At 47.7% G+C, this 27,455-nt stretch overlaps 2 protein-coding genes across 3 annotated transcripts in view; both read right to left on the bottom strand.

Annotated features, from left to right (window-relative positions):
• Positions 1-1,647: 1,647 nt before the first annotated feature.
• On the bottom strand, positions 1,648-10,068 carry LOC121443033 (spermatogenesis-associated protein 24). Its single transcript, XM_041644721.1, has 6 exons — positions 9,928-10,068; positions 8,729-8,794; positions 8,407-8,537; positions 8,244-8,314; positions 1,899-2,001; positions 1,648-1,795 (listed from the first exon to the last, which is right to left on the bottom strand). The coding sequence occupies exons 1-6, from the start codon at positions 10,042-10,044 to the stop codon at positions 1,666-1,668; spliced, it is 618 nt and encodes a 205-aa protein (XP_041500655.1). The 5' UTR covers positions 10,045-10,068; the 3' UTR covers positions 1,648-1,665.
• Positions 10,069-17,703: 7,635 nt separating this feature from the next.
• The window catches only part of LOC121442924 (dnaJ homolog subfamily C member 18), a 29,726-nt gene continuing 19,974 nt past the window's right edge, over positions 17,704-27,455 (bottom strand). For both annotated transcript variants that reach the window (XM_041644554.1, XM_041644555.1), the window contains exons 5-8: positions 26,712-26,821; positions 25,643-25,752; positions 24,115-24,287; positions 17,704-17,921 (exon numbers count right to left, since the gene is read on the bottom strand). In XM_041644554.1, the coding sequence (XP_041500488.1) occupies positions 17,797-17,921; positions 24,115-24,287; positions 25,643-25,752; positions 26,712-26,821 (518 nt within the window). In that variant the 3' untranslated portion in view covers positions 17,704-17,796. The remainder of the gene's footprint in view (positions 17,922-24,114; positions 24,288-25,642; positions 25,753-26,711; positions 26,822-27,455) is intronic.

Here is a 27,455-nt window from a genome sequence, read left to right on the forward strand (position 1 = left end):
CTCCAGCACAGGTGGAACACAGGGCTGGGGCTCCAGACTTTGACTGACAGGCAGGTGAGAGAAAGACAGGCCTAGTTTTGAAAAGGAGCAAACAGCTATATGCCCAACTCCACCTAACACAGGTGGGAAAACTCTGGCCTTGCAAGGGACTTCTGAGCCGGTCAGGGTGTGAGCTTGAAGTTCCATATCCTCAGCCCCCAACTCTTTAACATCGCAAGGAAACTCCTCCATGGCTTCCTTAGCTACAATCCATATGCTTCCTTGACTTCTCACGTCCATACACCACCTTGGATAGGGTAAGGAGAATCAGGCAGGCGCTGGCTAGCTTTCCCAAGCTGCTTAGCACCCAGAACAAAGCTGGGAGACAAACCAACCACTGTAGGGTTCCCTCTAAGGTCCCAGGCACACAGGACCTTATTCCGGTGCCCCACAGCATTCCTTCCTTCCTAGTAGGGAAGCAGCCACCAGCTGTCATTGTCCTCTGACAATAGCACACGACTTGCCCTTAACTTCTGGCTTGAAGGTCCCACTATGACTCAGGCCCCAGCTGACCCTGAGGCCAGAGCACTGGCCCAGCTTTATGCCCACCCTCACACTGACACCAGCACAAGCCAGGTTTAACCAATCCTGTGGATCCTGAGTTCCCCAAGATCACTTAGGGGCACACTCAGTGAAGACTTCTGAGAGGATTTAACCTTTCACCCCATCAAGGCCTGCCTGAGCAACTTGAGCGGGCTGGGGCCCTTTCCCTGTTTTCCAGATTTAAGGTTGTGTAGCCTCCTCCTCCCTGTGGAAGTTTTTGTTCTTTTTGTTTTGTTTTGTTTTTCGAGACAGGGTTTCTCTGTAGTTTTGGAGCCTGTCCTGGAACTAGTTCTGTAGACCAGGCTGGTCTCGAACTCACAGAGATCCGCCTGCCTCTGCCTCCCAAGTGCTGGGATTAAAGGTGTGCACCACCACCGCCCTGCTGAAGTTTTTGTTCTTTAGTGTAAGAAGGTGCAGGAGTGCTTTGGATGGCTAGTGCATACACATGTTGTTTTGGGGGGTTTTGTTTTTCGAGACAGGGTTTCTCCATGTAGCCTTGGCTCTTCTGGAACTTGCTCTGTAGACCAGGGTTGGCTTCAAACTCAGAACTCATATAGAGATCTGCCTGCCTCTGCCTCCCAAATGCTGGAAAGTGCTGGGATTAAAGGTGTGCACCACCACAGTCCAGCTCATACACATTTTTTTTTTAATTATCTGGGTTCTTCTGGTTTCTCAGATTTACTGTGGTTCTGGAATCCAGTCTTAAAGTCTGTAGTCAGGGCTACACCAACACACATGCACACACACGCATGCACACACGCACACACTCCATTCTTCCCTAACCCTACAGCCAACCTCAGAGAATCACATTCACTGAAGTTCAAGCAGGGTGTGACTGGGCTAATCTGGGCTGAGTATAGAGAAGACTAACCACCAAAAGCAAGCAGCAGTTCCCACTCCGTTACCATGGGCACTATCCTATCCCAAAGGAGTAGTACAGCAGCAGGGGCTGGAGACTGGGCAGTGTTTCCTCTGCCCAGTGTGGTGGGGGTCCCCAGGATGGAGGGGAAGAGCTGGTCTCCCCAGAATAGAGAAGGTAGAAGTTGGGCATTGCATTTAGAGACCAGCAAGGCAACCAGCATTTTATTTTTCCCTGGGACACTGGCGGCTCCGGGCCCGACGTGTTCCCGAGGCTTTCTTATGCTTCTGGTCCAGCACCTGGGCCATGTAGCTCTCCTGCTGCTTCTGGATCTGGAAGTCGGACATGTGATTCCTGCAACGGAGCCAGCTGGTCGTAGGCTGGACAGCCCTGGGTAGGGGCCAAGTCAGGCTCCCCACTTCCATCAGCAACCCCCAAGCCTGGCCCGGCCCCTCACCTGAAAATCTGTTTCTGCTGGCTGATAACTTGCTGTAACTCTTTAATCTCATTCTCTTTGCCATTAAGTATATCTTCTTGCTTTATAATGTGAGACTCAATTTCTGTGGGGGAGAGAGGCAGGGAGGAGGGGAGGTTCCCATCTCTCAGGCCGCTCCTGAGCGGAGGTCTTCCCTTGTGGGGCGTCTCAGAGGTTTGCTCTTGCCACTCGGTTATCTTTGAACAGTTGCAGTGCCTCAGTATGAATGAGTTTGTTTTTCTTTATTGGAGACTGAACCCAGGCTCTTACACATGACAGGTAAGTGCTCTATCACTGAGCTATATCCCCAACCCTTTATTTTTTATTTTTTAATTTTTTTTTAGTCAGAGTCTTTCGACACAGCCCCAGCCCCCAGCTGTTCTAGAACTCACTCTGTAGACCAGGCTGATCTCGAACTCACAGAGAACAGCCTGCCTCTGCCCCCAGAGTGGGGGATTAAAGGCATGCTTCCCTCTTTCTACTATTTTTCTCTTCATTATGTAGCTCTGGCTGTTCTAGAACTTGCTATGCATACCAGGCTAGCCTCAAATGCAAGACACTCACCTGCCTCAGCCTAGTACGCACGGCCACACCCATCTACTTTCTACTTGGTTTTTAAGCACAGTCTCATTAGGTTGACCAGGCTAGCCTTAAACTCACTCTGTAACCCTGGTAGGCCTTAAATTTTTGGTCCTTCTACTCAGCCTGGGATTACAGGTGTTCATCACGAGGCCCTGACGTATCAGCAAATTTATGGGGTCTTGGGAGTGGGGACAGTAAGTCAGCGATGTCACCATTCAATTACAAACCTCGCCCAGGTGAGGATGGGCAAAAATTCCTTGGAAAGAAGAAGGCCAAAGCCCTGGCTCTTAGCTGCTGCTCTTGGGCCTTTACACATCCTTGGTTAGACCCTTCATCTAGAAATTACACCCCTCCCCTTCTGAGTCCCCGTCCCTGCTCCCTTTCTCCTTGCCGATGTCTAACACACCTCATATGTCACTCATGTCCTTCTACAACTATGACACACGGTTCATAAGGACAGGGACTATTGTCTCCTTCACTCCCTAAGACCTGAAACAGTGTTTCATAGATCTGTGTACTGTGGAATGGATGGACTTTGGGATCAGAAACATCGAGTTTGGCCACGTCCACCAACCGGACCTATAAAGGGCAAGGTGGGTGCCCAGCCCTGTGCTATAGAGGGCCGCCTGTGGGCAATGATGTCTGTGAACCCATCAGACATGTGTTCATCTTCCCCAAAAGAAGAGTTAGGACTCAGGAACTAGAGGCTGGACAGACGGCTCAGTGCTTAAGAGCCCGGACTCTTCCAGAGGAGCCTGAATTGGTTCCTAGCACCCACATGGTGGTTCCTAAATATGTGAATTAACTCTCTCTCTAACATAGATATTATTATCTATCTAGCAGAGAGAGAGGTGCCTAGGGAATCTGGCACCCTCTTCTCACCTCCACAGGTACTAGGCACACACATGGCACATACACATACATATGTGTAGACAAAACACTCATACACATAAATTTTAAAAAATCCTCAAAAATAAAACCCAGAAAGGTCCAAATCAGGAGCAGAAGGAGAGGGAGCACGAGCAAGGAACTCAGGACCGCGAGGGGTACACCCACACACTGAGACAATGGGGATGTTCTATCGGGAACTCACCAAGGCCAGCTGGCCTGGGTCTGAAAAAGCATGGGATAAAACCGGACTCGCTGAACATAGTGGACAATGAGGACTACTGAGATCTCAAGAACAATGGCACTGGGTTTTGATCCTACTGCACGTACTGGCTTTGGGGGAGCCTAGGCAGTTTGGATGCTCACCTTACTAGACCTGGATGGAGGTGGGTGGTCCTTGGACTACCCACAGGTCAGGGAACCCTGATTGCTCTTCGAGCTGATGAGGGAGGGGGACTTGATCGGGGGAGGGGGAGGGAAATGAGAGGCGGTGGCGGGGAGGAGGCAGAAATCCTTAATAAATAAATAAATTAAAAAAAAAAAAACCAGGGCTGGAGAGATGGCTCAGAGGTTAAGAGCATTGCTTGCTCTTCCAAAGGTCCTGAGTTCAATTCCCAGCAACCACATGGTGGCTCACAACCATCTGTAATGAGGTCTGGTGCCCTCTTCTGGCCTGCAGATACACACACACACACACAGAATATTGTATACATAATTAATAAATAAATATTTAAAAAAAAACAGAAATTACACTGAGGGTGTTGGCACATGCCAGAGCTGAGAGTATTGGGAGCCCAAGGTCTCCTACCAAGTTTGAGGCCAGCCTGGGCTACCTGTCTCAACAGAAAAAAAAAACATAAATAAGTGTGCTGGGTGGTGGTGCACAACCTTTAATCCCAGCACTCGGGAGGCAGAAGCAGGCAGATCTCTGTGAGTTCGAGACCAGCCTGGTCAACAGAGTGAGTTCCAGAAAAATAAATAAATAAAAATAAAGACTCAGGCGTTGAAGGCTGGTGGTGTGACTCATTCCTAGAACACTTGCCTAGCATGTATGAGGCTCCCACACGGGGGCGGGGAGAGAGAGAGAGAGAGAGAGAGAGAGAGAGAAACAAACGGCAGACAGAAGAGAAACCGACGAGAGCGCAGGATGAGGCCACACATTTCAGAGAGGCTCATACCGATGAGGCAGTGTTAGCATGCTGGCTTAGCTGCTTTTGAGGCCTGTTTCCTCATACGTCCCTCTTCCAAGGCAGCATGGAGAGGATGTGAGGACAGTCATGGAAAAGCCTCTCTCCTAAACAGGTGCACATTCAATACATAGATTTCTGTGTCTTGGATAAAAAATCCAGGTGGCTATCAGGATCTAAGAGCATTCATTTATATAACTGCCCTTCATGGAGTGCTGGAAATTTCTGATCACACAGTCGGGGAGGGGCATATCCCACTGAGGAAAAGACTGCACAGGACTGGGAATATGTTCACTGGTAGAGAGCAGCTTATGCTTAGCATGCTAAGCCCTGGGTCCAGCTGCCAGAACCATTAAAGAGAGAAAAAGAAAGGAAGAGCAATACGAGGAGGTGAAGGCGGGAGGATGGATTCAAAGTCATTCAATAGCAAGCTCGGGGCCAGCCTGGGATGCCTGAGAACCCATTTCAAAAAAAAAAAAAGTGCGGGGACTGGAGAGTGGACTTGGTGGTTAAGAGTACTGGCTGCTCTTCCAGAGGACCTGGATTCCATTCCCAGACCCATGAGAGTTAACAATCTTCTGTAGCTCTAGCTAGTCCCAGGGAATATGATGCCCTCCTCTGGCTTCCGAGGGCACCAGGCACATGCAGAAGATACATCCATGCATACAAAATATTAAGATGAATAAACCTAAAAAAACAAAGTCATTGAAGTTTGAAAAATATTTTAAAAAATTGGAGGCTGAGAAGGGCTTGGTCTGTAAAACACTTGCCTTGCAAGCATGAGAATCTGAGTTTCTCTGTAGTTTTGGTGTCTGTCCTGGAACTAGCTCTTGTAGACCAGGCTGGCCTTGAACTCACAGAGATCCCCCTGCCTCTGTCTCCCGAGTGCTGAGATTAAAGGTGTACACCACCGCTGCCCAGCAAGAGAGCCTTTCTTTTTTCTTTTTCTTCCTTTTTTTTTTTTTTTTTTTGAGAGAGCCTTTCTTAAAGGAAGTGGGTACCAGTCCTCAGGATGAAATTGAAGGTTGTCTTCCAGCTTCCATATGCAGGTGCACACATGCACACCCACACCCACACACGAGCACATACAAGGTAAGTGGAATGGGAGCTGAGGAGGGGGTTCAGTTGGTAATGTGCTTGCTGCACAACGAATGTGAGCACACAATCTGGATACCCAGCACCCACGGGGGGTGCAACTGTGTGTCCCTGTAATCCCGACAGTGGGTCCCTGAGGCTTTCTGGATGGCTAGACAGAAGTCTAGCCCAAACTGGCAAGTTTCAGGTTCAGTGTGAGACCTTGTCACAGCCAGGGCAGTGGGCCAGCGAGATGGCACAGCTGGTTAAAGTTCTTCCCTAACACAAAGAGGACCTGAGTTCAATCTCCAGGGCCCACACAGTGGAAGGAAAACGTGAAGACCAAATCTTCCCTCACCTCCACACGTGTAGGGTGTGATGTATACATGCACACACATACAAGAACTGTAACACAAAACCATTGCTTTAAAATAAATGTCAGGGGGTTGAAGAATCAGCTCAGTGGTAAAAGCACTTGTTCCTCTTGCAGAGGACCCCATTTCAAGTCCCATTACCCATGTGGCAGCTCACACACTAATTCCAGCCCCAGGGAATTAGACGCTTTCTTCTGTATCTGTGGGGACCAGTCACACATGCAGTGCAGATATACATACATATATACATACATACATACATACACACACACACACGAAGGCAAAACATTCATGCACATAAAATAAAAATGGGGAGAGTGATTGAGGAAGCTGCCCGATTTTGGCCTCTGGTCCTTGCATGGACACGAACATACAAACAGGCATGTACACATACAAGAAAGGAAGGAGAAGAGGAAACTACAGCACAAGCTCCAACCATGCAGAAATGTTGGTGCATTATCAGTTCAGATAAAATGTGGGCCCAGATGAACAGAGTAGAAAAGAGGAAAGAGACAGAGATGAAGGCGAGAGACTTAGGAAGGATCTCAGTGCGCGGCAGGACAGGGCCTTGGAGTCTGGTTCTCAAGGTCTTCTGGATAATATGAAATTAACTGCATCTAAAATTCTTTTGGGAAAGAACTAGGAATCTGTGTGACTAGCTGGGAAGTGGTGGCACCTGTTAATTCCAGTATTTGGAGGCAGAGGCAGAAGGATCTCTGTGAGTTCAAGGCCAGCCTGGTCTACATACCAAGTTCTAGGACAGCCAGGGCTACACAGAGAGAACCTGTCTCAAAAAAATTAAAGATCAAGAAAGGAAGGAAGAAAAAAACTATGTAAATATAAAAACAAAACTGAATCACAAAGGGTCAGGTAGGAATATTGATTAAAGCGAGGGTCACAGCACCGCACTGCCTAGGTGAGGACTTGTAGCCCATTGGAGAGGAGCAGGACATTTTGTGGAGAGGAAGCCAGACCCTGACCCCATGACACATGGTGAGCCCTAGGGCCTGGGTTGATTGTGGTAGAAGAAAATGCCTAAGGAAAGACATCTCTGGCTATACCAGGAAATAATTCCAGTTCTCTGGGTTCTCTGGATAGGGATGTTTGGCCTGCATGTATGTCTGTGTCAGATCTTGGAGTTATAGACAGTTGTTAGCTGCTATGTGAGTGCTGGGAATTGAACCCGGGTCCTCTGGAAGAGCAGTCAGAGCTCTTAATTGCTAGGCCATCTCTCCAACCCCTAGGTAGAAAAGATGATAAGGGAGGAGTTGGGGGTGTGGGGAGACAGTAACTATCTGTTAGGCTTAGGGAGGGACCTTAACCCTCTTGGGCTCAGGCCGTCTCTGGCCTATTGAAGATCTGCTACAGAGAGTGAACAGATTCCATGCATGGAATTCATAGACAATTCTTAGGCTAAGTAACAAGTCTAGCAGTCTCTGGAACTGAAAGGTGCCGCCCCTCAGCTCAGAGCACGCCATGGACCAGTAAGTGGCCAAAGATGTGTACATAGCAGATGGCAGAGCTGAAACCCAGCAGCTCAGCAGATTTTACTCCGTGAATAAAATTCTTTCAAATTGCCTAAATTAGTTGCCTACACTAATAATTCAGATTTTTCCCATTAAAGTTGGCTTGAAAATTCTTTTCTGCTCTTGAGACAAGGTCTTACACCATCCAGGATGGCCTCAAACTCCCATCTTCCTGCCTCAACCTTCTGAGTGCTGGGATCAGAACCATGTGCCACAACACTTGGCTCCTAGATTCTTTTCTAAAAGATCTGGGGATCCTGGCCCTGTTCTCACGGGAGGGGCACGGCTTTCATGAGTCGCTTGGTCCTGAGTGGAAGACCAGCTCCCCAGGAGGACTGAGCTTGTTCTACGACTCCTCTAGAAGCAAGGTTATCAGTTGGGTGCACTATCTCTAACACTTATCAAAAATGGGAAAAAACAGAAGGTGGACTAAGAAGGTTGTATGTTTCAAGAAAAATGGGAGCAAGCCCGTTCCTTTATGGCTGTGAAGAATATCGCACACCGATTTCATCCATCATTTCCGTGACCTGCCTGGTCCCTGAAGGCCTTTTCGAGGGTGTGACCCGCCTGGACTTGCCTGTATCCTCAGCCGGGGGCAGAAGTTGGGGTAGAACCCTGATTTTGTCACAGGCCCTGGGCTGTTGGGAAAGAGCCCGTGTATGTTAACTTGAGGGGCAGCACGGGCCTCCCGCCTACCATTACACTTGGTGATGAGCTGGTCCTTCTTGCTAGACTCCTGCAGGACTTTGTTCTTGACACTGGAGAGCCTGCGCAGGGGAAGTTACAATGAAAGGGTGGGCAGGCAGAAGGCAGATAAGCCCCCAGCCTCCACACCTCTTCCTGGGGCCCACTCACTCACGCTTTTTCAAAGGCCAGCTTCTCCTTCTCCAGTTGTTTGGACAGTACCTCCACCTCTCCGAGGGCAAACTGCAATTTCTCCTCTTCCTTGGCCAGGAGGGCCTTGGTTTTGGCATGAGCAGTTTTCTCTTCCTGCAGGGGAGGTGATTACCGCTTTATCCCAAGACACCTTGGGTCTTGTAGGGTCCCCTAACTAACTCCCTTTCTCAAAGGCGCTGAAGCCTGGGTGCAGGAAGACTCAGCCTCACTACAAGGACCCTGCCCAGACACCGGGATCTTGGGAATCGGGAGGAAATCAGGCGTCTGCAGACGCCATTACTCACCACCAGTTTCTTCTCTATTTCTTGGAACTCTTCTTTACTGACAAAATTTTCGTCCTGGAGAACCATCTGCAACAGAGCCCGGCTCAGGAAGGGGCTGGGACCAAGGTGGGAGGGGTTGCTCTCTAGGGACCAGGGACAAGGATGGCTAAGGGGATGATATCCAGGACTTCAGGCCTTGGGACAGGAGATTTTAGTTCCAGAGATTTACTGAGGCCCAGTCCTAAGTGCTCCCTGCAAGGAGCGAGCCGCCTCCTGAAGACAGCTCATGCTGTATGTTGTGGGGGAAAGCCCAGTGGACTGTGGTACACAGAACAGCCCTGGACCCAGCTTTACTAAGGGCCAGGATTCCTCTCAGAGACAGTGGCATTAATCCTGATGTCTGACTGCTAAATATGAGAAGGGAAAAAATGTTCCAGATGGTGGGGACACACATGCCAAAGTGAGCTGCCAAGAGAAAGATCTGGGGACCCTCAGGGAATTGAAGGGAATTCAGTGCCCACAGAAGCATACATTTTTTTGGAAATAGGCTAAGTATGCCTCTCACAATCCCCCTTGAATCTAACTGCACAGAAGGGAAGAAACTGTCTAAAAATCATTAGAGTGAAAAATAGATGTGAAGCCAGTTTTATTTTTTGAGCTAGAGAAATATCTCAACATTGTTACTAAAATAGAAAAAAAACAAAAACTGTTGGCTCCTGCTAGCCAGCACCAAGGCAACCTGTGACGCCAATGCTTGGCACCCACTAGCTGAGGCTGGAAACAAACGCACACCGAAATGTCTGGAGACCCTTAAACCACCACCGGGAAAGGCCAAATTCGATTAGGACTGCATTTGACACTGGGGAGGAGTATGACTTAATGTTCTGATTTCTGTGCGCAGAAGGCTTTGGGAGTCAGTGAGGTCATTTCCACTAAAAGTGGAGACACTGAGGTTCAATGAGCATCTTCCTGTCCCTTCAGCAAGCAGGCAGAGTGGGGAACACCGCCTGATTTGGGTTAACTTCAGGCAGGCATTGCCCCCCACAACCCCCAGTCCCGCTCTTCTTGGTTCTGCCCCTAGCAGCCAGGTGAGCCCCGCCTCCAGGATGACGCCCTCCGCACTGTATTCTAGCCACGCCCCCTAATCCAAAGAGGGCCTGGCCTCGCCCCCGCGGGGGAGGCGTCCAGTTGCGGCCTTTCCCCGAGCTCTGGCTGCCTACCACATTCCTCAGCTGGTGGATCAGCTCCTCCTGAGATTCAATCACGTCCCGCAATTGATCGAAGGCGAGACACACAGATCCGGAGCCCCCCTGCGACCACCCAAGGGGCGTCGCCATCTTTCGCCCCCGCCAGCTCGTTGGAAATGGCCTCCCGCTGCGCGCCTTACCCGTCGCCAGCCAATGAGAATGCAACGCCACAGAGCGCCCTGGCAACCGGGGGCGGGGACTTCCTCTGTTAACAAGGCCGAGGACCGGCTTTCAGAAAGCTTCTCGAGGCCGGGGCGTGTCGCGCAGTGGGTAGAGCGCTGGCCGGGGGAGAGCCAAGATGGATTCATCCCCCAACAATGCAGAAACAAATGACTGGGCTTGGTAGTTTAAGATGGAAACCTCAGCATTCAGGAAGCTGGAAGATTGTGAGTTCAAGACCAGCCATGATCTACATGGAAAAGCCCTGCCTCAAAATAACAAAGCCCACAAAAATACAGAAGCTCAATTGAAAGAGTGCGTGCCTCTTATTAGCATGCATGGAAAGCCTGTAATCCCAGCACTTCGGAGGTAGAGGCAGGAGATAAGAAATTCAGAGTCATATTTTCATACATAGCAAGTTCAAGGCTAGTTTGGTGGTTGGTGGCTCACAACCATCCTTAATGAGATCTGGTGCCCTCTTTTGGCCTATAGGCAGACATGCAGGCAGAACTCTGTACACATAATAAATAAATAAATCTTAAAACAAACAAGCTGGGCATGGTGGCAGATGCCTTTAATCTTCACCCTCTGTAAATTCCAGGATAGCCAGAGCTACATAATGAGACTTTGTCTCAAAAAAGAAAAAAAAAAGGGGGGTGGGGAGTTGGCAAGAGAAGCAGTCAGTAGAAACCTCATGTGGGCATAGTCTATAGTTTATACTGTCCTGTATTGCCACTACCCTTGCCTGGTTCTCAAAATATGACCCATGTGCCTAAGAAGTTCAGAAAAAATGTTTTACTTTTACGTGTATCAGTGTTTTGCCTGATGTATATCTGTGCCTAGTGCCTGTGGGAGCTCAGAAACGGGGCCTTAGATTCCCTGGAACTGAAGTCATGGATGGTTGTGAGCCACTTTGTGGGTGCTGGAAACTGAACCTGGGCCTTCTGAAAGGGCAGGTGCTCCTGAATGCTGAGCCATCTCTCTAGTCATGTGTCTAAGTATTTAATTTTTTAAATGTTTTGTGTTTGTGTGTGCATATTTGTGCAGGTGCCCATAGAAGCCAGAGGAGTTGGATTCCCTGAAGCTGGAGTTATGGATGGCTGTGAACCATCTGATATGGGTTCTGGGAAGTGAACTCTGGTCCTCTGGGAGAGCAATGCGTGCTCGTAACCACTGAGCTGTCTCTCCAGCCCCCTGCCTAAGAATTTTTTTTTTTTTTGGTTTTTTCGAGACAAGGTTTCTCTGTGGTTTTGGAGCCTGTCCTGGAACTAGCTCTTGTAGACCAGGCTGGTCTCAAACTCACAGAGATCTGCCTGCCTCTGCCTCCCGAGTGCTGGGATTACAGGCGTGCGCCACCACCGCCCGGCCTTGCCTAAGAATTTTTAAAGTTTTTTTTTTTTTTATTGTTGTTGTTTTTTCTAAAAAAAAACCCTTTAGTGATAATTTCCATAGTAGGAAAGAATTATAGGCCTGTTCCACCACACCTATCTAGTTGTTATCTTTAGTTTTGTGGATAGTGGTGTTTTAGACATGTCTCTGTGGTGGTCTGACTAGGGATGGCCCCCATAGTCTAGTGTTCGAGTGCGTGGCTCATAGCGGATGGCACAATTAGGAGGTGTGGCCTTGTTGGAAGAAGTGTGGCACTGTGTGTGTGTGTGTGTGTGTGTGTGTGTGTGTGTGTAGGAGTGGGGCCTTTGACGTCTTACATGCTCAAGCTAGGCCTAGTGTGGCACAGTCTCCTGCTGCAGAACTCTCAGCTCCTCCAGTACCGTGTCTGCCTGCATGCTGCCATGCTTCCCACCATGACGATAATGGACTGAACTTGGAAACTCTCAGCCAGCCCCACTGAAATGTTTGTGAGCTGCCGTCGCCATGGTGTCACTCCTGCTGGCCTTGCACGCTGTGGCTCGGGCTTGACGTCAGCGTGCACCGGCCATCTTCGTGCTTTCCTCCCGGGGTTCTGTTTGAGTCACCACACTCAACAGACTCTCCCAGAGCAGCTCGTTTTGGAAGGTGGCACTTCACGGCTCATCCCAGACAAAACCAGACTAGGACTTGGTCTAGCGGACCAGTGCGTCAATAGTCAGCTAGAAGAAATAGTAGTAGAGCTATGGCAGTGCTAAGAAAAAGATAAATAGCCAGGCAATGGTGGTGCACGCCTTTAATCCCAGCACTTGGGAGGCAGAGGCAGGCGGATCTCTGTGAGTTCGAGGCCAGCCTGGTCTACAAGAGCTAGTTCCAGGACAGCTAGGGCTGTTACACAGAGAAACCCTGTCTCAAGAAAAAAAAAAAAGCAAAATCTTCAAAATGCTAGCTATGATTAGAACTTGGATGATGTTAATGCTGGGGATGAAATAAGCTACTGAAATATTCTAGGTAAGGGGGTAAAGCTGCTACGGTGTAAGTGGATGGTGGTTTTGGAGTGGAGTCTAATGGAATCAGAAGTTCCAGATGTTTTGGAGGGAACAAGTCAGACTTCCATGGCGGAGTATTGCACACCTGGAATCCTAGCACTAGTGATGTCAAGGCAAGAAGATAAGAAGTTCAAGGCCAGTCTGGGCTTCCTGAGACCCCCCTCTTCTAAAACAACCCCAAAATGAAAACCAGTAAGACAGTGGTCTTAACCTTCCTATGTTGCCAACCTTTAATCCATTCCTCATGTTGTGGTGACCCCAACCATAACATTGTTTCGTACTAATTCATGACTTTTGCTTCTGTTATTAACTGTATGTAAACATCTGACATGTGACCCCCCCCAAAGGGGTCTCGACCCACAGGTTGAGAACCACTGCACTCGGCATTTGATCTAGACGTCCGAGGTATCATTTGCCTCTGACCCAGCCCACCTAAAATACAGGCAAGTTCTCAAACTCAGCTGTACTGAGTCTCACACGTATGTTGAGCCAAGTAGGACATGTGACCAGTTGTACCATGTAAATATTAAACACCGTGAATGGTATCTTTAAACCAAGACTTTGCTAAGTATGGCCCACTGAGAATATAGCCAGGAAAGAGCTGGGTAGCACCAGTGTTTCTGATACTAAATCTAGGCTTGATCTAGATTGGCTGTGGTACGCTGGATTGCTATCTGAAAGTACAGAAGGAATTCTTAGCAGAAGTCACTCCGGTTCAGGTAAAGTTGCATTCTCACCTATAGGCGTTCTCTGTGGGTTCATTCTCTCTGAAGAGAAATAAAGATTAGGTCGCTCCTAGGTATTTGACTTGAGGATATCATGTTTTATACAGTTATTTCAGGATAGAAAGTGGTCTTTATCAACAGGTTCTCTCTCAAGACAGGATTTCTCTGCATAGCTCTGGCTATCTTGGAACTCTATAGACTCTGAACTCACAGAAATGGTCTGCCTCTGCCTCCTGAGAGCTTGGATTAAAAGTGTGAGGGGTACACCACCAACACCAGGCTTATTTTCACTTTTAATGTGTGTTGTCATTTTACATTGTTTCTTGCTAAAATTTTATATATAAATTATGTTTCCAAATTCCCCCCTCCAAAGCCAAAACCCCACTTTCTGCTCCTGCAGAGGACCCAAGTTAGGTTCTGTCCGTCATCCACATCATGGTGAACAACCGATGCCCTTTCCGGCCTGCAAGGGCGCCGCTCACACATGGCACACATACACACATGCAGGCAAAACACCTATACACAGAAAAGGTGATAAATGCAAAACAAAAAATCCTTAGCCAGGAGGTGGCAGCACACACCTTTAATCCCAGCACTTGGGAGGCAGAGGCAGGCGGATCTCTGAGAGCTTGAGGCCAGCCTGGTCTACAGCTCAAGTTCTAGGACAGCCAGGACTACACAGAGAAACCCTGTCTTGAAACCCACCGCCCCCCCCCCCCCCCCCACCGCGCCCGTCTGGAATTCATCCCATTAGCATTATGTACGATTCTAAACACAGACTATTCCACAGGAGCATCTTTGGTCCAAAGTGACTCCACGCATGAGGTAGTGGACAAAGGCCAAACAAAGAAAAGCCATAAGGTTGCATTTTGTATATAAAATTGTTTAATGTTTACTTTGTTAAAATACACTCATTCTAGATGCAATGATCAGGTGGCCAGACTTTTCAGCATTTTCCCATGTGTCATTCCTGACTCTGGTCACAGAACACTCCCACCTCCAAACACTGAGAGTGATGCAAATGTAGACTCAGTAACTTTGTGACCACTGCATGAGGTACCAATAGCGCAGGCCCAAACATTAAGATGTATAGTAACTTGGTCCTTTCCCAAAATAAATAATTAGGACACCAATCTAATACTTGAAGTGATACAAACTAAGTGCCAGCTCCTGTGAGGGCAGTGCATGCAGACAACGGGTGGCTGTGTGGCCAGTGCTGGGATCTCACGGTGCCCCTGGCAGCGCTAGCTCTGAGCAGTGATGAGGAGAATGAAAGCAGCTGCAGCTCAGCCAGCCTGCTGGGCCCTGATGCCAGCACGGCGTGGCGCTTCCTGTCATGCCTAACAGGTCCCGGAAGCATGCACGGTGATACTATGTTCTTACCGGAGCTGACCAGTGAGGCTGAGATGGCTCCTGCTTGAGCAGATGAACAAGGGCATGGGCTCCTTCCGGCTGCCCTGCTCCTCATCATCTGAACGTCAGTTCCTGGCCCCGGGTGAGCCCTCACTCCCATCACAGTCTCCGTCCTGGGTCTCAAACTGTGAGCCGCACTGGCAGCTAGAAAAGCCATAGCTAAAGAGTTTACACTGCCAGGAAACCTCATCAAAGACATAGGCAAGAGTACAAAGCTTATTTTACCAATACGAAGACAAGGTATCTAAATTATAAGCAAGGAATTAAGAGTTTAACGCGATTCTACATAGTGCCAAATAGATTAAACTACCCTTCAACCAGAGCAAGTCTGGCCCTCTTGAGGAGACCAGATGTGAGTACTATAGTCTATCAGCAGTAAATAAAACAGTACACCAGGCTATGAGAACAGACAGTCGGTGTGACATTTAATGAGCTGGGCTAGACTGACTCTGGGGTCATCACCAAGATAATTCATCACTGCCATGAAATCCACAAACTATTCATGGCATCCAGGAGAGGGTTTACCCCACTGGTCCACTTTCTAGCCCGGGCTGAGGCTGGGAGAGGAGAGCTTTGCGTTCTTCATGGCTAGGAGCTCTCCACAGGCTTGTCTGGTTCATGGGTACATTTTACAATGCATGGTTTTTGCTGTTGTTTGTTTTGAGACAGGGTTTCACTATGAACTTGCTATTAGAGCAGGCTGGCCTAGAACTCACAGTAATCTATCTGCCTCTGCTTCCTGAGTGCTGGGTTTAAAGGTATGTTTCACTGTGCCTGGCACATTTTACAAAGTAAATTCCCTGCTGCTCATAGGTTAAAAAGGTTTTCAAAAAATTCGGAAGGTAAGTCTGGGGATGTAGCTTAGTAAGCTAGCATGCACAATGCCTTGGGTCCTTTCCCCAGCAGCACAGCAGCCAGGAATGACTCTAGCATTCAGGAGGTAGAGGCAGGAGGGTTTCAGGGTGGTGGCACACACTTTCAGTTTCAGTACTCCAGAGGCAGAGGCAGATCTCTGAGTTCAAGGCCAGCCTGGTCTACAGAGTGAAATCCGGGACAGCCAAGGCTACACAGAGAAACCCTGTCTTGAAACAAACAAAACATAATAATAATAAATAATGATGATGATTAATAATAAAAAGGGGCTTGGTGTGGTGGCGCACGCCTTTAATCCCAGCACTCGGGAGGCAGAGACAGGCGGATCTCTGAGTTAGAGGCCAGCCTGGTCTACAAGAGCTAGTTCCAGGACAGCCAGAGCTACACAGAGAAACCCTGTTTAGAAAAAAAAAGTTCAAAGGTTTTGGCTATATTTCAAGGCCAGGCTTTGAGGCCAGCCTGGGATACATGAGGCCCTATCTAAAAAGAAATGAAATATGAACCAGTAACCTTTCAAAGTCAGTTTCATGACAAGCTGGGCAGCTCAGGAGCTCAGATCTGGCATTGCCCTCCACAGGAAGGCACAACCACCCAGTCTGGGAAATCAATGCCTTAGTTCTAGAAAGAACTGTTTTTTCTTCCTCTGAAAGATTTGTATGTAAGGGTCCTACTTTTTAAAAACCGTGTATGGGTGTTTTGCCTGCATGTATGTCTGTGCACCAGGTGCATGCAGTGACCATGAAAGCCAGAAGGGGGAGCTGGATCCTCTGGAACTGGAGTTACAGACAGTTGTGAGCTGCCACGTGGGTGTTTGGAATCAAACCTGAGTCCTCTGGAAGAGCAGCCAGGCTCTTCGTAACCACTGAGCCATCTCTCCAGCCCTGGTCCTGCTTCTGAAAGATCAGCAGGGTAGCAGTCCTGAAGGGTGCAAACTGGTGGCAGAGGTGTTCCAGACGGCAGAAGCGTTCCAGGGAAAATCTCTGCTTTGCCAACCTGGCTAGAGTCATCTGAGAAACAGGACGATCTTTCACATTCTGTACTTCCTCACCTAGTCACATGACCCAGGCCAACCATTTGTCCTGTTCTGATTCATGAAAGAGGGAATGCGCCAGCTTCACAAATTTTGAGGAGGCATAAATTTAAAAGAGAGAGACATGCGAAAGCCATTGCTTTGTAGTAGACACTCCATAAACACTGAGTGCATGGAAGACCACCTCGTACTAAAATGTGCAGGGCTCTGAGTCAAACAAAGTGATTGTTAAGGCTAATATTAGCCCTCCGTGCCACAGAGACAGGCTCCTCCCTTTGGGTCTCTAGGCCCGAGCCTCCTCTTGGGTTTGACCACTGCACTTCTGTGCATACTTGTGCTCAGGGCACAACCTACCATACTAAATGATGATTTAAAGGGGAAGGGACACAGTGCTCTCTAATTCCAAAATGGACCAGGAATCTACACCGAGGAGCTGACAGTCTTGTATTTTACCTTCTTCCTTAGCCCTGCCTTGAGCTCATAAAGATTGGCCTGTCTCTGCCTGTGCTAGGATTAAAGGTGTGCGCTACTGCGCCCAGCCTGCTCACAGGTTTGACTTTCTAGACCCTCTGAGAGAGCTGACTAAGGAGGTAAAAGGAACCTTACTGGGTAAGGTATCTGATGCCTGTAATCCCAGCTCTTAGGCAGAACATTGCAAATTCAAGGCCATCTTGGAGTGTGTAGTGAGTCCCAGGCTAGTCTGGGCTACAGAATGAGCCCTTCTCCCAAAAAAGAAAGAAAAGAAACCACAAATCAGGCAGTTTGCTAATGCTCCTGCCTCAACAAACTTGGATAACACCAAACTATTGGCCAAACAGTTCAGTTTCTCTCTACTCTCCTTAGGAAGTGGAAAACCGAACACTGGGGGATGGTGGCTATGGCAGAGAGGTGTGACTCTCATTGGACGCCATCAGTACTGTGAAGTGCATTGGCCGAGCCTAGAAATGCCTAGGGAGTGGGCTTTTGCTGCAGGGATGAAGGCAGAAATTGGGTCTTCTCTGGGATGCCCTGCTCTCCATTCCCGTAACTGAGATGAACCGCCCCTGCCCTGGGAGCCGGCCTGGAAGAACTGGATGGTGACGAGCGTGGCTCCATGTCCTGCAGCTCTGCCCAACAAAGTCAGCAGATAGTAAGTGTTCATCATCTCCTAACTTGTATTATAAAATGGATTTGCAATGTAAATAGTAACAAGTAAGAAACCCCCATCCTGAGTTGGGCCATCTTCGTCTCAGCCGCCCCTCCGGAGGCCGATTAGCTTGGAAAGTTTTTCACAGTTTTCAAGTTTCAGTGACTCTGCCTTCTGCCGCAGCCGCTCATCTCGATACAGCCCCGCCAGATTGGTCAGCTCTGACTCTGAAAAGACACGACAGGTGCTGGTTCACCAAGGCCGAGCGCTTTCACGTCAGTATCCCTAGACCCACAAGGCCTTACTTCCATGCCACTTTTCCACCCTGGAGGAACCCGATGGGCACTGCACCAGGTACTGAGGGGAAAGCCGCCTGGGACGAGACCCACAGTCTGTGCTCTCATAAGAGCACGAGCCTTAGTTCTTATCAACAAAACATTTGGCCCTGGGCTTAGGAAGCTTGCACAGGTGCAGAAAGAGGAGATGGTCGCGCCTTGCTCCAGTGCCGATCAGACAGCAGTGGGAGAGCCTGGAGCCGCGTCGCCTATCCCTGTCATCCGAACAAAGACAGCTGCTTCATTCTTCCCTCGGCATTGCAGGGTCCTAAGTCACACATGACACGGGGCCTACTCTGGAAGCTGAGCATCTACAGAGGGTCAGGTGGAAGCTTTCTTCATCCTCTCACCACATATAGGGTCCACAACTCAAGTGGCTCTTTTAAAAGTGAAATCATCTCAGCCCAGTGGCCTCTGTGCCCTTGACTAAATAAATTTCACTTTCTCCTCACGATAGAGTAGGCCATTCTATTTTTAGCTGGAATATAATCTCTGCTGTTTCCCAACTCCATGGTTGTTGGTCTAAGTTTTTATTCTCTTGTAAGTTCCTCCCTCTTAGGGGGAGCTCCTGAGATGCACCTTTGGAAACATGTCATGTGTGCCGCATATTAGCAGGACAGCATGCTTGGATGGGCTTCGTGGCTTCTCAGGGCTGCCAGCAGCAGGCAGCTGTTAAAGAACCATGCTTATGAAAATGCTATTTTAATCATTTTGAAATATATCTTCCATCCTTAATCATCTTTGCTGACAGCTTTTGTTTATCTTGGTAGAACAAGATACAACTACCCGAATGCAGGAATTAGCCTTCAGCCAGAAGGAACAATAGGCATGGACCTCTGAATAAATGTCTACCAACACAAAACACTGCCTGGCATTTCTGCTCACAATGATTCTATTTACACCAAGTAAGGCCCAAAGTGCAGCGGAGGTGCAGGACTCCAGGGTGGGGGTGGATGAGCATGACAACCCTCCCTGAACAATTGGACTGCAGGCCCGGACTCCAGCCAGCAGTGGCTTGGCAGGCAGTAGGTCTCCCAGGCTGCAGAACAATGTGCTTTTACCCTTGGTGCGGGTGCCCACAGTGCCTGCATGCCAGGGCCTGCCTTGGCACAATCACCTTGCAGGTGATGGGCTCTGTGGAGGGTCGTGTATAGCACCCAAATGCTAAGCTTTTGCTCCTGCACCCCACTAGGTGCTCAGCATTCCTTCCTAGGGTTCTTTGGCAGGTGGGAAGGCTACGCAGGAGACTTCTGTGAATCAGTCTGCACCTCGTTCCTTTACAGTCACAGCTACACCAGTATCCAGGACAGACTCTGTGGCTCTGCTCCTTACTGCACCAAGCCGTTTTGTTTATTGACTTTCCTGTGTCTCATTCTCGGAAGTCCTCATCAGAGGAATTAGAGACTAACGAAGTCTAGTATTTTCTATCTTGACAGCCACTGTAACAAGCTGAAGAGAGACACCTGTCACATGAGACATGGATTGCCTTCACAAAGCTCACTGAAATCGGGGCAGATAATGCTGCTTTGTAGCAATGAAGAGGCACAAGCCAAGGGCCTGCTCAAAGAATATAATACTTCTAACAAATTCTGTTAATACTCAATAACTTAAAAAATATTTTGGGGATGGAGAGATGGCTCAAAGGCTAAGAGCACTTTTTGCTCTTACAGGACCTGGTTCAATTATCAGCACTCATATGATGTTCATAACTATCCATAACTAGGTTCAGGGGAGCCAATGCCCGCTTCTGACCTCTGTAGACACCACACACACATGTGGTGCACAGACATACATGCAGACAAAACATTCACATATAAAATAAAATGAACGAATCTTTAATAAAATTACGAGTATGCTTCATATAGTGTATGTATGTACACCATGCACCAACACACAGAGCTGCGGTCAGAAGAGGGTGCTGGATCCTTTGGAGCTGGGGTTACAGTTATGAGTCACTCCACATTTGTGCCGGGAATGGAGGCCTCGGAAGAGCAGTGAGTGCTCTGAACCACTGAGCCGTCGCTCCGGCCCCAGCACTCAATAACCGCTAAGTGAAGTGAAAGAAAAATGTCTTTGGAAGAAGCAGGATCAAGAAAATACAGTTTCTCCTTAACAAAGGAGAAAACAAAGCAAAGAAGAAAAAAATGTCCTCTTTAATTGTAACTAGCCACGACCCAGGCCCAGGGGACACTGTCCTTCAATCTACTGTGTGAAGCTGTATAAGCCTGGGTTTCACTATGTGCCAGGCCCTGCACTAAGCTACACATACATACACACACACACACACACACACACACACACACACAAAACCTCTCAGTAGGAAATGAATTCTTTCCCCCACTTCAAAGCCAAGGATTCTACCCACTCTGTCTGCTCAAAGGGATGGAAAGAAGTGCTCAGTCCAGGTCAAGACTCACTCAGTCCCCCTGCCCCGGGCTGGGAGGCGGTTCCTGACGGCCACTTGTATCCCACCCAGCACGACGCGGCCTCTCTCCCTGGCAGTACGTAGAACATGTAGACATCATCCATAGTAAAGGATTATTCACAAAAAAATCACCCATATTAGGCATTCCAGGGAAAAGCAAATAAAGGAATAATAAAGATTTTCAAAGACAATGGCTACCCTTGATAAAATTTCCATTTGGTACTTTGCCAAGAGTGAACTTTGTTCTCAAGTGAGTTTATTTTTACAAACTCAAAGTGCTAAATTTAACCTTCCTGGCTGCACTTGCTGCTGGATTCAGAGGGCAGATGCTGCTTCTCAAATGGCACTGGAGTGGTGTGGAGGCTCCACACACCCATTGTGTTTAAATGCTAGGAACAGAACCTCCATTCAGAACTGATGATCCGCACACATCAGGCTCATTCATGGAGTTGTATGTGGGGGGCTGTTTTTAACTGAGGGTGGATCCTAGGACTTCATATATACTGCTGGGTATACCACCAAGTCATACCCTCAGTTCTTTTTTAAAACAGAACAAAACAAAAAAGCAAAATGAGATAGCGCTTATTAAGTTGCCCAGGCTAGCCTTGAACTCACTCTGTAGCCACGGCAGGTCCTGAATTTGTGATCCTCGTGCTTTAGCTTCCCAGAGATTACAGGGCGGGATTACAGGCCTGTCCTACCAGCTGTGGCTCTCACAGAGTCTTCACTTGTGCCTGGACAGAGCCACAGATCTGAACAAGCCTCGTGTGGACAGGAACAAAAGCTCAAACACCACTCTTGGGGAAATCTTTCATCTTTTTGCATTGCATCTTAATGCTGCAAAGTAGAATACGAAACATGTGCATGCACAAGCGTGTGTGTGTACACCTGTGCTTGTGTGTTTATGTGCACATGCATATGTATGTGGTGTCATATGAGTTCTTATGTGTGTGAGGGTCTGAAGAATGCAAAATGAAGATTTTCGTGTAGTTCCTGCAGAAAGCAATAAATCCAAACCATTCCTGTGCCCATCACAGAGGGGCTGGTAAGGACACATTACTGTGGCTTTCATCGGATTTAGATCCACATAGATTCTTGCTCCTAAATTTTTTCCTGGGGTAGGTCTTGCTGGGAAACATCTTTAAGTCCAGCACTCAGAAGCAGAGGCAAGAGAATCTCTGAGTTTGAGGCCAGCCTGGACTATATACCAAACACTTTCCCTATTTCTTTTTCTTCCTTTCTTTCTTTTCAAATTCCCTTTATTTATTTTTTGTGTGTGCATACCCTCATGCATGAACCATATCATGTACGTGGTAGTCAGAGAGCAACTTGTGGGAATCAGTTCTCTCTCTCCACTTCTGGGTCCTGGACTGACCTCAGGTCAGGCTTGGTGTCAAGAGCCTTTACCCACTGACCCACCTCACCAACCTGATTTTTTTCCTAAGACAGAGTCTTACTACTATGAATCTCAGTCTAACCTTAAACTCAAAATCTTCCTCTCTCTGCCTCCCTAGTGCTGGGATCTCAGGCCTTCCTATACCACCACACACAGATCTTTCCTGATTTTTAAAAGATAAAATCCAATTTAAACAGCCCAGTCTGCATAGTGAGACCCTGTCTCAAAAAACCCCAAACAAACAAAATTAATTTAACAATGAAGTATTTAACTTCCCCTCATTTGGGGGGTAGCCAGCTTTGCCCTGTAGAAATGGAGGGCAGAGGCGAAGTCCCTGAGGGGAGGGATAAGACACCAGCACCGAACCGTTCCTCACACTCCTCCTCAGCGCCCTGCTTTGCAGTAGGAGAATCTTCTCTGGCATGTGTGGAGCTCCTGTCCTGAAGTCAGGACTGTGCCTGCAGCCCAGGACACAGAATTAGTAAGATAGTCTGCTTCTGGGGCCAGCAGTCCGGAGAGGGAACCGGCATGCACCTATGGACCACTAATGCTGTTGATCAGTACCGTGCTAGCAGGAAGAGCAATGTGCTTTAAACACAGGAAGGGTGGGTTAACTCGGTGGGAGGCAGGAGGACGGAGGGGTCAGCAAGGACTCAGAAGCACTATGACCAAAGGACTAATTTTATCAGTATACACTTAAAGACATCTAGAAATAAAGCTTAAAAGATGCGGTATAGTTTGAAGAATAATCGACCAGAGCCCAGTTTGCAAAGCCAAGATGCAGTTACTGTGTGTGTGTGTGTTTCTAAACTGTGCACGGGGGCAGTTTGATTGGAATTTAAAATGAAACTACTGGCTGAGACAGGGCTACTGCCAGGACGCCCCGTAAAACCTGGAGCGGTAAGCCAAGCGGGAGACACTGTCTCTTGTGAGTGGAAGAAAAGAAAGCTCTTTCCCATCCACACTACTGAGAAGCCAGACAGGAGTCACTCTTCTTCTATGCACCCACAAGCAACAAGACACCAGATTCCAGGTTAACAACTTCTTTTGTTGTTACTGGATTTTGTTTTGTTTTGCTTTTTTGAGATAGGGTCTCGCTGTGTAGTTCTGGCTGTCCTAAAATTCTGTAGACCAGGCTAGTCTCTAACTCCTAGAATCGCCTGCCTCTGCCTCCCGAGTGCTGGGATCATGGTATGTGCCACCACTGCTTGGCTCAAGCCAGCAACTAAACTTCTGGTATCACTCAAAAAGGGAGGCTGGCTCAATCAAATTTCTTACTAGGGAATGTGTGATTTAGGGACTGTGAAGGAAACCAGATAGCACTGAGAACTTTATGAAGAAGCTTGGGATGCAAAATGGGTTCAGTGACTGGTGAGGCTGGGGACCTTACGACATCAACAAGAGCAACAGTTAGGATGCACGGAGTCCCACAGGTGTCCTCTGACTGTCACACACATGTTGTACATTTGTACACAGCCTTTCTTCTTCTTCTTCTTTTTTAATGTGCATTGGTGTTTTGCCTGGATGTATATCTATGAGAGGGTGTTAGATCATGGAGTTGCAGGCAGTTGTGATCTGCCATGTGAGTACTGGGAATTGAATGTGGGTCCTCTGGAAGAGCAGGAGGTGCTCTTAACCTCTGAGCCATCTCTTTAGACTCTTGTACATGTTCTTGCACAGATAAAAGTAATTTTTTGAAAAAAGAAAAAAAAAGGTAGGTAGTAAGACAGAAGAACTAGTGCATACCTATAATCTAAGTCCTCAGGAGGATCAAAAATCCAGGGCTGCATAACAGCAGGTTAGAGGCAGAAACAGGCAGATTTCTGAGACCAGCCCGAACTACACAGTGAGTAGTCACAAGTCAGGGATGGGCGGTGGTGGCTCACGTCTTTAATCCTAGCACTTGGGAGGTAGAGGCAGGCGGATCTCTGTGAGTTCGAGGCCAGACTGGTCTACAGAGTGAGTTCCAGACAGCCAGGACTGTTTTACAGAGAAACTCTGTCTTGAAAAACAAAAAACAAACAAACAAGTCAGTTAGGGCTATGTAATAAACCCATCCCCCTGTGGGGGGCAGGCAGCAGAGAGAAGAAGATACAATAGGAGAATACAATGATGCCCAAGTTCCTAAGTTTCCAGTCCTGGTCACATGTCAATAAATGTCCATTCTTTGCAGTATTATCTGAGTGAGTGTCTGCTCTGTCTCTGTTTAAGGAGGGGGTCAGAAGGCTGGGAGACCTCATAACAGCCTGCTTGGCCTTACTTACTTTGCTGTTTCTCCTTCCAACAGCTTGTCTGAATGTAGTCAATATAGTCTTTCTCTATTGTTTTCTCCAGGTCACGAAGAGAAGCTCCTCTGTAGGCCTTGTCAAAGTTTTTATCCACGAAGTAAGGCACCTGCAGGTTCTGCGTTTCTCTAGAAATGGTATAGCCCAACGTTCTGAAACAGAGAGTGGCTCACATCAGCTAGTGCTACTTGTCAATCTTACTCTTAGATGGCCTCTAAACATGACTGCCAGCATCTCCCAACATTTGTTAGTTACTATAGGCAGTGGGAGGCAGGAGTACGGATGGGTCAGCAAGGGCTTAGAAGCACTGTGACCAAAGATTGAAAGCAAGCAATTTGACAATTACCGAAGTAGCTTACAGTTTATTCTCTCTCTCTTTTGGTAGGGTGTAGCAGAAGAGGGTATCTGATCCCATAGGACTCCGGTTATGGTTGTGAGCATGTGGTGCTGAGAGTTGAGCTCAGAACCTCTGTAAGAGCAGTCAGTGCTCTTAACTAGAGCACCTTTCCAGCCCAAGGCTCGCCTTTCTTACAAGTCTTTCTGTGTGAAAAGTAGAATGACTAAACCTTTAAAAGTTTGTTTTGAGGGTTGTAGATGTGGCTCAGTTGGTATAATGTTTGCCTAACATACAGGAAACCCTGGGCTTTTTCCTAGTACCAAATAAAACTAGCAGTGGCACACCCCTGTAGAAGGAGGATCAGAAGTTCAAGGTCATCCTCAGCTACTCGGGGAGTCCAAGCCTAGTCTTGGCTGTATGAAACCATGTCTTAGAATAATTTGTGGAGGGCATGGCACTGGGGAAATGGCTCAGCAGGTAAAGGTTTTAGCCATGTAAGCCTGAGGATCTCAGTTTGATACCTGGAACCCATGTAAAAAGCCAGACAAAGTGGGAAGCATCTGTAATCTCAGCACTTCTCCAGTAAGGTGTGAAGTAGACCAGAGAGTTGGCTGGAAGCTAGCCTGGAATATGAAACAGTGGCAGAAACAAGAGAGACCTGTCTTAGTAAGGTGCTGTGGGATAATGTTCTTGCACACTGTTAAGATTTCTCACTTGTATAGGTTTAATGTTGATTGTCCAGTAACCAGGCAGGAAATATAGGTGGGACAAGCAGACTAGGAGAATCCTGGGAGGAGGAAAGGCAGAGACCAGATGCAATTGCAAGCCAGATGCAAAAGGAAGCAAGATGAGAATGCCTTACTGAAAAAAGGTACCAAGCCACGTGGCTAAACATAGATAAGAGTTATGGGTTAATTCAAGTTGTAAGAGCTAGTTAGTAATAAGCATGAGCCAATAGGCCAAACAGGTTTTCAAGACAAGGTTTCACTGTGTATCTTTGATTGTTCTGGAATTCTCTCTCTGTAGATCAGGCTGGCCTCGAACTCACAGAGACCCGCCTGCCTCTGCCTCCCGCGTGCTGGGATAAAAAGCGTGCACCACCACCATCTAGCTAAGTCTTTCATCTTTTAAGCTGTTACTAAGGAAAAAAATTAGAAATATTCCACTTACGATTTATAGAATAGACTATATGGGGGGTTAGTGGCCAGTAGCTGAGTAATGACAGAAATAATCACAATCACCAGAACTGGAAGCAGCTGAACAAATGCGGAATATGGAGTCTGTAAAAGAAAATAGTGAAGTGTGTGAGAATACACCATTCCAAAGGAATACAGATTATTAATGCACTGCACAGGAGTGTCCACAAGGTCAAGGTTTGCCCAAAGGCCCAACTTCAGCTTAGAACCAAATAACTCATTTTCTCTCTGGAGAGAGGCTAAAGGAAGCCCCTCCGACCTGGACCATCAATAATACCGCTGTCCCTTATCTCTAGGTAAGCCTGCCAGACACAGATGGGACTCCAGCAGTGGCCAGTGTTAAGCAGCTCTTATTCTGCTGTTGCTGTTCAAAACTGGTGACATCCAACTGTGTCAAAGACGACCACATTCTCCCTTGACAATGTGGGGTCGAGGTTCATCACACATCTTATTAACTACTGTTTGGAGAAAGGGCACATTCTCTACGGGTTGTGAACAAGCCAGAGGCATAATATGTTGTTGTTGCTGTTTTTGAATATGTACACGAGTGTTTGGCCACCATGATAGCTCAGAAGTCAAGGGGCTACCAAGCCTGAGAACCTGGGTCTGATCCCAGCAGCACTGCCTTTTGAGCTTCCTGTGAGACTCTCCTGGTCAGCCTGGTCCACAGAGCGAGCTCCAGGATAGCCAGGGTTACACAGAGAGAACCTATCTCAAAACAAACAAACAAACAAAAAAAAAAAACCTTAAGAGACAGAGAAAGGAAGGAAGGGGGGAAGGGAGGGAGGGAGGGAGGGAGGGAGGGAGGGAGGGACAGAAAGAAAATACAGCCTTACAGGAAAACTAGGATCCTAGGAAAACATGAAAAGGGATCAGGGATGGAGGATTACTAACACTGTCCAATTCGGGATACTTATCCAGCTCTTCTATCAAAGCATAAAGTACGTTTTAGCAGCATAGCTCAATTGCACTTCTAGGACTGATTATATACCACAGGAGCAGGCTCAGGATGGCCATGAGCAGGAGCTCGACTGCACACACACCTGAGGTTTGTCTTCTTCCTCTCTCTTGTGTGTCTGTGTTCTCTCATGGCGGGGTCGCCTGTGATAATAGTGACTGTCATCTGTCACATTTGAGAACATGTGAATATTTCCTGGAAAACAGATATTAGAGAGAGGGAAGGAGAAAAGGAGAGAGAGAACATTTATGAGATGGCAATTCCCTTTTGGTTCTTTTCAAAGTCTTGTTCCCAAGAAGGCAAAAGATAGGGCATCTGCCTATCTGGCCCAGCAGAAAAAGAAGACAATAGGTGAGCCAAAGGGCCAGCTGGACAGGGGGTGTGCAAGGTCCTCTGGAAGAGCAGTCAGTGCTTTTAACCGCTGAACCATCATCTTCCCAGCCCAGGCACTACCATCTTTAATAGCCACTCATAAAATTCAGTTTATTGCCGGGTGGTGGTGGTGCATGGCTTAAATCCTAGCACTTGGGAGGTAGAGGCAGGTGGATCTCTGTAAGTTTGAGGCCAGCCTGGTCTACAGAGTTCTAAGACAGTCAGGGCTGTTCCACAGAGAAATCCTATCTTAAAAAACAAAAACAGCAAAAACAAAAAAAATACAATTTGTGCTGGTGTGTAGCTTAGCATGGGATACATGCCTACCATGCTGGAGGTTCTGGCTGCATCCCTAACAACACAAAAATTCAACTTACTATCTTTTTTTTTGGTCTTCTTTCTCTTTCTTTTTTTTTTTTTTTTTTTTTTTGACAAGGTTTCCCAGTCAGCAGCTATG

Source organism: Microtus oregoni, unplaced genomic scaffold, assembly GCF_018167655.1.
Source record: "Microtus oregoni isolate MIOR12 unplaced genomic scaffold, Mior012 000098F_ref0000018, whole genome shotgun sequence".
NCBI lineage: Eukaryota > Metazoa > Chordata > Mammalia > Rodentia > Cricetidae > Microtus > Microtus oregoni.